This window comes from Terrapene carolina, unplaced genomic scaffold, assembly GCF_002925995.2.
Source record: "Terrapene carolina triunguis isolate 2854851 unplaced genomic scaffold, T_m_triunguis-2.0 Scaffold25, whole genome shotgun sequence".
Taxonomy (NCBI): Eukaryota; Metazoa; Chordata; order Testudines; family Emydidae; genus Terrapene; species Terrapene triunguis.
In genome coordinates this window covers 2,122,559-2,131,953 of record NW_020664376.1, presented here as the reverse complement: position 1 = coordinate 2,131,953, position 9,395 = coordinate 2,122,559, and the positions used below count along the sequence as shown (strand labels likewise).

The 9,395-nt window shown below is 40.3% G+C and overlaps 1 protein-coding gene across 1 annotated transcript in view; it reads left to right on the top strand.

Moving 5' to 3' along the window:
* LOC113406293 (P protein-like) overlaps positions 1 to 9,395 on the top strand; it is a 346,792-nt gene that overhangs the window by 235,034 nt on the left and 102,363 nt on the right. The window contains exon 20 of the mRNA XM_026650336.1: positions 8,713 to 8,840. Within this exon, the coding sequence (XP_026506121.1) occupies positions 8,713 to 8,840 (128 nt within the window). The remainder of the gene's footprint in view (positions 1 to 8,712; positions 8,841 to 9,395) is intronic.

Below are 9,395 nucleotides of genomic sequence, written 5' to 3'. Positions count from 1 at the left end.
CACACACACACACACACACACACACACACACACACACACACACACACTAACAAATACTCAGCGTTGATGTGTACTCAGGTTGCATGTGTGGAGTGCATGTGTACTCAGGTTGCATATTTTTGTAGAGGAAATATGAAGCTGTAATTAAAGTTTTGTATTCTACTGTGAGGGAGATTAATGTGTTGTGTGTTTTTTCTTATGTGTTGGAGGCCGATGGAAGTTCCTTGTGAAGACGTGGAGTCTATCACCATCCATGGAGATGTGTTTGGGCATTAGTGAGTGGTTAAGAGATGTTCCATAACTTGGCATTCCCTTATTTTTAGATATGACATCCCTAGTGAAGTTTCATCCCTTGTAAACAAATTTTCATTCGAGGAACATCCTGGGTTTTTGATACAGCACATATAAGATGTATAGTTGTCCCCTCTTGATGGGGTTGCTGGAGTGCTGTGGTGCCCCAAACCTTCTTAATATACTTAATAGCATGCAAGGTGTACCATGACTTGAAGGAAAGCACTGAAGACATGTTAGTTGCTAGCCCTGAACGTACCTGGTGGGTCCCAAAAACACACACATGCACAAATCACACACACACACACACACACACACACACACACACACACACAAAGTTATGAGTAATAGTGATCATTTTGACTGAAGAAAATTTTTGAATACACTGGAAAAGATAGGAGAAAAATCATTAATAACGGTGTTTAATTGCAAACTGATTTTGTTAAATGCACACTCATCACTAGCTGGTGGGGAGTTTTAACTATATGGAAAATGCAAATTATAACAGGCCAGCCATTTATCAGCAGAAAGGAACTGACGAAAAGTGAGAGACAGGGGAAAAGAGTTTTTTCTTAAAGTGCTAATTTTTAATTAATTTCAATTCATAAACCAAGTAACAGATTTACTTACAAATTCCAGAAAATTCAGTCTTTACTCACAAATAATGTGCTGCAAATTTGGGAAAGATGCACTGTATTCATCTTGCAAAACAAAGAGGCTGAATATCTTCTTTAATTGTAAAATAGACTCCAGCCTTAATATAGAGGTACTATTTTACCTGTATAATACACACATACCGGTTATATGCACAAATGGCTGTATACATACATATTCCCACTGCATGTGGTGGTGATACCAACATAACTAATTGGAGAACCATGTGATAAATAAAATTTACTACATGGGCCTGCAATGGCAAATAATTCATCTACTCTGGGACTACTTCTAAAATTCCACACCTTGAGGCTTCAACAAACAACCACCTAAAAAGAAAAAGGCAACCTGTCAGAGAAATTTGTTTCTTTGTTTCTCTCACATGGGGGAATTTCCATTCAAAATTACTCTGGCCCAAGTTCTAGAATGGGGCAAACTTCACCAGTTATGGGTTTAAATTTCAATATCTTGTCGCTGCACAGGGCTAGCAATGGAATCTGTATACAACTGGATAGGGAAACTTCCAAGCTTGCTAATGGAACCCAGCATCTGTTTTGCACCTTGATATTAGGCTTTCAAATCATAACATTTTTAGGTAGAGAAAAATACTTTTGGTTATTTATACAGATTTTCATGTGTCCCTCTGGGCTCTATACTGCTAGGCTAATATTAAATGAGGCCTCAATCTGGTAAAGTATTTAGGCACATGTTTAATTTTAAGCATGTGAGTAGTCCCTTTGAAGGCAAGAACAGGGCTGCAACTCGTAGTACTAACATTTTTTGAAGCTCAGTAAAACGTATCTAAAACTTTTTCTGTAACATACCAAATGTAACATGTTCAGAATAAATGGTATTATTGTGTAGTATTGTTTTTATCACCACTTGTTTTGGATGATCTACTTAATTTACTAGTGACTTTGCCAGTGCAGTCATACCAAACTCATGCTAATATAACTTTGTATTCTGTGTGTGTGTACCTATATGATATAAAAAAAAGTTGTCTTCACTGCAAACGTGTCTGATGACTTGCACAAATGGAAACTCTGGATGTGCCCTTAAGATTTTCATGCAAAGGAAACTATTTCAGATTACAACAATTAATATGCATATATGGTTTCTAAGGATTTCAGATTCTTAGAAGGATGCCCATTTTATCAAGCTTTTCAATTTGGATGTAAGCCAAATAATATCCCAGTTATTAAAAGCAACAGTTTTTTCTTAATTAGTCATTTGCAAAGTCTGCAGCTGCCATGGTTATCTTTCCCCTCTCCTTCCTCATATTCTAGACACTAATTCAAGTGTTTGATTATTTTCAAAATAGAAAGTCAGCTCTCTTTTGGACTGCAATAATCTGTTTGCAATGAGAGATTTTTCTGTTCTGAAGATTTTCTTTCTCGGTAGAGTTTAATGTCAAATAAACCAAAGCACAAAACTATTTCTGTTTTTTTTTTTTCCTGGGGCAGTGCAGAATATGTGCACATCCTTCCTGTGTAGGAGGCATCACAGAATTTTCAGAGTGCATGGTACATTAAAGTTTCATGATAGTCCTATTTCTCTACAATCCATAGAAACTGTAACTGTATCCCGTAGAAACCATAACTGTACAGAACAGGAGTTTAAGATCAGTCCATCAAACAAGAGACACACTGACTGATTTATCTCTCTCTGATCTATTATATTTCTAAAACACAAACCATGTAGGATGTAATAGAAATGGGATGAAATTGACTAGTGCAAAGTGCAAGGTCATGCATTTAGAGACTAACAACAAGAATTTTTGCTGTAAGCTGGGGACTTATCAGTTGGAAGTGACTGAGGAGGAGAGAGACCTGGGTGTATTGTTTGATCACAGGATGACTATGAGCGGTCAATGTGATGCAGTTGTGAAAAATGCTAATACAGGCCTAGGATGCATCAGGTGAGGTATTTCCAGTAGAGACAGGGAAGTGTTAGTACCATTATACAACGCATTTTTGAGACCTCATCTGGAATACTGTGTGTAGTTCTATTCTCCCATGTTCAAGAAAGATGAATTCAAACTGAAACAGGTGCAGAGAAGGGCTATGAGGATGATCGGAGGAATGGAAAACCTACCTTATAAGAGGAGACTGAAAGAACGTGGCTTTGTTTAACCCAGTGTTTCTCAAACTGGGGTCGCCGCTTGTGTAGGGAAAGCTCCTGGCGGGCCGGGCCGGTTTGTTTACCTGCCCCGTCCGCAGGTCCAGCCAATCACAGCTCCCACTGGCCGCGGTTCGCTGCTCCAGGCCAATGGGAGCTGCTGGAAATGGCGCGGGCCAAGGGACTTACTTGCCACTGCTTCCAGCATCCCCCATTGGCCTGCAGCGGTGAACTGCGGCCAGTGGGAGCCGTGATCGGCTGGACCTGCGGACAGGGCAGGTAAACAAACCGGCCCGGCCCACCAGGGGCTTTCCCTACACAAGCGGCGACCCCAGTTTGAAAAACACTGGTTTAACCTAACCAAAAGAAGGCTGAGGAGAGAGATGCTTGCACTCTATAAATACACCAGAGGGATAAATACCAGGAAGGCAGAGGAGTTATTTAAGTTAAACACCAATGTAGACACAAAAACAAATGGATATAAACTCTCAATCAACAAGTTTAGGCTTGAAATTAGACAAAGGTTTCTAACCATCAGAGGAGTGAAGTTCTGGAACAGCCTTCCAAGGGGAGCAGTGGGGGGTGGGGAACTTAACTGGCTTCAAGACTGAGCTTGATAAGTTTATGAAGGGGATGGATGGTATGACGGGACTGCCTACAATGGTGTGTGATCCATGGTCGACTACTAGTGGCAAAAATCCCCAGTGGCCAGAGATGGGACACTAGATGGGAGGGGTTCTGAGTTACTACAAAGAATTCTTTCCCAGGTATCTGCCTGGTGGGTATTGCCCACAGGCTTAGGGTCTATCTGCTCTCCATATTTGACGTTGAGAAGGAATTTCACCCTGGGTCAGATTGGCAGAGACCTGGGTTTTTTTCCCTTCCCCTGCAGCTTGGGGCACAAGTCACTTGCAGATTTAAACTAGTGTAAATTATGAATCTTCTGACAGGTTTCAGAGTAGCAGCCGTGTTAGTCTGTATCCGCAAAAAGAACAGGAGTACTTGTGGCACCTTAGAGACTAATAAATTTGTTAGTCTCTAAGGTGCCACAAGTACTCCTGTTCTTTTTATGAATCTTCTGTAACTTGAAGTCTTTAAACCATGATTTGAGGATTTCAGTAACTCAGCCAGAGGTTAGGAATCTGTTACAGGAGTGGGGGGTGTCCTTCTGTGGCCTGTGATGTGCAGGAAGTCAGACTAGATGATCACGATGGTCATGATGCTCCCTTCTGACCTTAAAGTCTATGTAGGCAATGAAATACCGTAAATTAGGACACTCTGCTCTCATTCTTTTAGGTCTTAGCTGCTGTTTCTTGGAGGATTTTCCACTCTTCTTCTTTCCTTTCCTTCTCTCTCTGTTCCTGTCTGCTACCTTTTGTTGCTTCTTCTTCTTGCACTTTGTTATTATTAGCTTCTGTTGTTGTGAGTGGGCTTCTGTGGAAAGGTGGGTTTTGCATTGTAATAGGAAGACTAGATGTCATGTGATGACTAAAGATCATTCTGATACTTGCCAGTAGGATGAGCCTCAGCCTGTTACCAAAAAGGCTGTACCTCCACCCTCTTGATAGTTTCCCCATGGACACAGATAATTTCTGTGTCCCTGTAGGGTACAATGGGCTCTGAGAGTCTTGAATAGAGAAGCCAGTCTCCACAGTACCCTAGTTCCTTAAAATAGTTCAAGATTAGGGAATGGACCCTAAACTGGAGCAAGGACAAGCGGGAAGCCAACTGAGTGCACAAAGCCCTGACGTGATATGTTCTCCATAGCTAGTCCATCCCCAGAGGCTGTCTGCCACGCATTGCACAAAGTGGAGTTTCTAGTTAACTTTGATAGACACAGACAGTCCTGGGGAAAGCAAGTTACTCTAGTCCAGTCAGAACACAGTAAACCCACGGAGTGATTAGGTCTGTATCAGTGGGCGTGGTCCCCTGGTTAGCTGGATTTGGAAGAAGGCACCATTTCAGTCTGGTTTCCATGGAATAGGGCTAAGTCTAGTGATACGTAGAGGCCTCTTAAGACAGATGATTTAAGAGTATGGCCAAAGTCTTGATTAAACTCCTTGAAGTGTTTCCCTGTTCCTCACTTCTGTTTTGCCTGGGACACAGTATGTGATGACATAGATTGCGCCTTCTGAGAAAGAGATGGAAAGTTGTGTGTAATTATAGTGCTGGGGCATGATAGCATAAAAATTTCTTTCCTAGTGTCTCCTATACTACATATGTTTAAAAAAGAGAGAGGTGATATGATTGCTCCCTGTACAGCTGCACATGTGAGAACTTGTGAGGGCTAGGAGCTGCTACCCATCACTACTCTCTGGGATCTGCTAGAGAGGAATGAAGAAAGCCACACTGGAGGCTGTCTTGTAGTAAACGTGTGTGTAAACCTAATACACTTTATAAAGACTGGCAGTAACTTGTAAAAAAAACATCCTAATAAAACATTGGCACCATGTTAACAAATGAGTTACAATATGCAATTCAGTTACTTTACATAAACATTAGCAAATAATTATTCCCTCTGTATAGCACATTTAAGGTGATTTGTCTTCATGACAGGCAGGAAGAAACAAAAAAATGCCAAGATATTTACACAGATTGCTCCAGAAATATTAAGAACTGTTAGTTCTTAAATGTTCCAGGTTTGCTAAATGTTACACTTGTGCAATATGGGTCTAAAATGCTGCCATTTAGCACTTGGTTTGTATAGGTATAAATGTTGAGGGTACAATAGGGGCAAAGGTGGTGGAGAATCAGGGCTTTGAGACCTAATTTTACCTTTAGACTTGAATCCAAAACTCGTATTGACTTTAATGGGAACTGCACAGGTCTATGTGAGGACAGAACATCGGCTCTCTGTTTGGTTTTGCTGTGGTGCAGTGGTGGCTGAGACTAGATAGTTGAGAGAGAAATCAGTTAATTCATGTGAACCATTAATTCATCATAGTCCTTATTTATACTGAAAGACACTAAGGCCAGATCTTTAGCTATGGTGAAGATCACACCAAGCAAGTCGGAGTTAATTAATCATTTAATTTGCATTAATAGATTACATGTTGATTTTCGTTTGGAAGGCAGGAAGGATATAAAAGAGTTGTCAATGGCAATAGCCAAGGGATGCGATGGACAGAGATTAGGAGTTCACCCCTTCTGTGGATACTGCTAAAACATCCCTGACCTTGGACAACTTTTCTTCCTGTGGCTTATAAATATTTCTAAAGAGCTTTAACTTCTTGCCTTTGGAATGCCCAAGATCAGTGTTTCTCAAACTGAGGTCGCCGCTCGTGTAGGGAAAGCCCCTGGCGGGCCGGGCCGGTTTGTTTTCCTGACCCGCCCGCAGGTCTGGCCGATTGCGGCTCCCACTGGCCGCGGTTCGCTGCTCCAGGCCAATGGGGTCTGCTGGAAGCAGCGGCCAGTAAGTCCCTTGGCCCGCACCACTTCCAGCAGCCCCCATTGCCCGGGAGCCGCGATCGGCCAGACCTGTGGATGGGGCAGGTAAACAAACTGGCCCGGCCCGCCGGGGCTTTCCCTACACAAGCGGCGACCCCAGTTTGAGAAACACTGTGCTAGCAGTTAAAGTCAAGGAGGAAAGTGTTTATATAGTAGAACATAACATAATATATACATGACTATTTTACAAATCCATTAAAAGGCAATGAAAATTCCTAATCAGGATCCAATATTATGTGGCTTTATAAAGGCCTTTCTTGACATTCTAATGAGTGCTACATAACTAAAAGAAATTTTCTCTCTAATTTTATGCATGCAGTATTTTCAACAATTGTGCTGTGCTCCAAGGATCACAATTAATCTAAAATTCCCTTGAAAGCATGCAATATGTTATTTAACGTTCCAAAACTACATATGTATTGGAAGAATAAAAATTGCATCTCCTGTGTAAGGGAATCTTTGTATAGAACTACAGTGGATCTCTTTCTTTAGGAATTGAAGGGCATCAGTCAACATTCGCTAACTTCATTAATGGAGAGGATATTTGATCTGTATGTTTCTACTGTTATTTTTTAATCAAATTTAGATGGAATGTCATTGAGTTTTAATTTTAAACCTTTGGATTTTCTTAAAAACTAGGCTTTGTTTGCCAGATGCTGGGAATGGGCATCAGGGGATGGATTACTTGATGATTACCTGTTCTGTTCATTCCTTCTAAAACACCTGGCATTGGCCACTGTTGGAAGACAGGATACTGGGCTAGACGGACCATTGGTCAGACCCTGTATGGCCGTTTTTATGTTCTATGTTCCTTGGGGACAAGGGAAGCAGAAGCACATATGTACCAGATGAATGGCCCCAGATCTTAAGTGCATGGAATCAATCTGCTGTATTTTGCTATTTCACAATATCGAAGGCCATTTTATGTATCTACCTGCCCTGTGGCAGGATCTTAGTATCTCTAAATCATCTTCAGTACTTGATTATTAGTTTTGACTTTGATTTCTACCAGGAAGGATTTTTTCCCCCAGAGGCATAATGTTCCAACTATAACACTTTGATAGAGATGTAGGAAATAGTCACAACAAAAAGAGAAATAACTTGAAATGGTGAGGAGCTTTGTGCATATCATTAACAATTCAAAAATGATGTATATCAATAGTTTTTCATCCAAATATTGGCCCCTTATCCAGTCGAGTTTCCTTCTGAGCAAAAATGGGCATATGCCTAGTGAAAATTCTCTTTGAAATCTGGTTTCTTAGCTTGAAATTTGGCATAGTCCCTTGGCAAAAATTGCCATTTCATGCACAGACAGTTCCAGAATACATTTAAATAATGCTGACAATAACCCTAGAGTATGAGTCAGGAAATTCTGTGGTGGTTTTCCCTGGTTGAATATTGAGCATTGAGCTTTTAGACATCTGTGGATGAAAAGAAGTGTATAAGTGTATTAATGTATGCTGTGTTATTTTAGTCATGACAGTCCCAAGATATTAGACATAGAAGGTGGGTGAGGTAATCTCTTTTACTGGACTACTGTTGGTGAGAAAGCTTGAAAGTTTGTCTCTCTCACAAACAGAAGTCGGTCCAGTAAAAGAGATTACCTCACCCACTTTGTCTGTCTAACCGTATTCATCTACATACAGTATATATGTAAATGTCGGTACATGAATACTCCATGTATACATAGTTTATCACTGTTTTTAAGAGAGAACCCCCTATCCTGGAATAGCCTTCCTTTCCTCAGTTTATCCTCTAGCCAAAATATCCTGTGTGAGGAGGACTGGACAGAGAATACCTTTCAGTGCCTATCCTAATCAGATGGAATTTTATTTGTGAAGCAAACTCAGTGGATTTTTCAGCAGCACAAGATGCTTCCTCTTGCTAAATCCTGAACATACTTGTTGATTCCTCAGCACTCCCAGAAATTGCTGGCCCCAACAGCATAAGATTGTTAATCAAACGTGGATCTCCTCCTACATTTGTACAAGGTTTCTATTTCTACATAAATCTAGAACATATTCTTGTAAAAGAGATTTGTGAAATTTCCTTGCTACACAGTCAGCACAAAAAAATAGGTCAGAAAATGTTTAAATGAAAAATGTGTTAATGTATATTTTATGTCCTTAGAAAAATAAATGTGCATCTTAGACAAATCTAGAAAATGTAACAAATACTCCCTGTTCTCCTTTTTTAATGCAGGGTGGATTGCAATGTTGGGAGCTATTTGGCTACTAGTGTTAGCTGACATCCATGATTTTGAGATGATACTAAACAGAGTGGAATGGGCAACACTTCTTTTCTTTGCAGCACTGTTTGTTCTAATGGAGGTAAGAAGAATTAAGACAAAAATGCACTTAGTCCTCTTTATTTTTAACCAGTGATTTCTATAATCTGGACAGTTAGAATTGCAAGAAGCACTCAAATAATGGGGGCAAGCATCATCCTGAATAGAGGGCTCACACAAGAAAGGGGTGAAAGCTCTGTAATATTTCTCTTAATAGTTTAGTTATAATAACAGAGAACAAAATTATGGAATGGGGAGAGCTGCTCTGGAGTAAAGTCTCACTTTTCATTATAACCTGGATTTTGTCCTCTTCCCTTTTCTCTTCCATAATTTCCAATAAGGAGAGGTTTAGTTTAAAACTTGGCATGCGCGTTCCATGTGAGCAGACAATTATTTTTTAACCAAGTTTTAAGTTATTTAGACAAGCCATAGAAAAAACAGAAGTTAGTCGTAGTTTGAAGAAATCTCACTTTTCCCCATATCCTGACTACAAAATGGCTCGTCTGAGAGGCTTCTTCAAATGAGATTTGTTTGAAAGCTGTTTGTGCGATTGTCAAGGCTGGATCCCCACTTTGAACTTTAGGGTTCAAATGTAGGG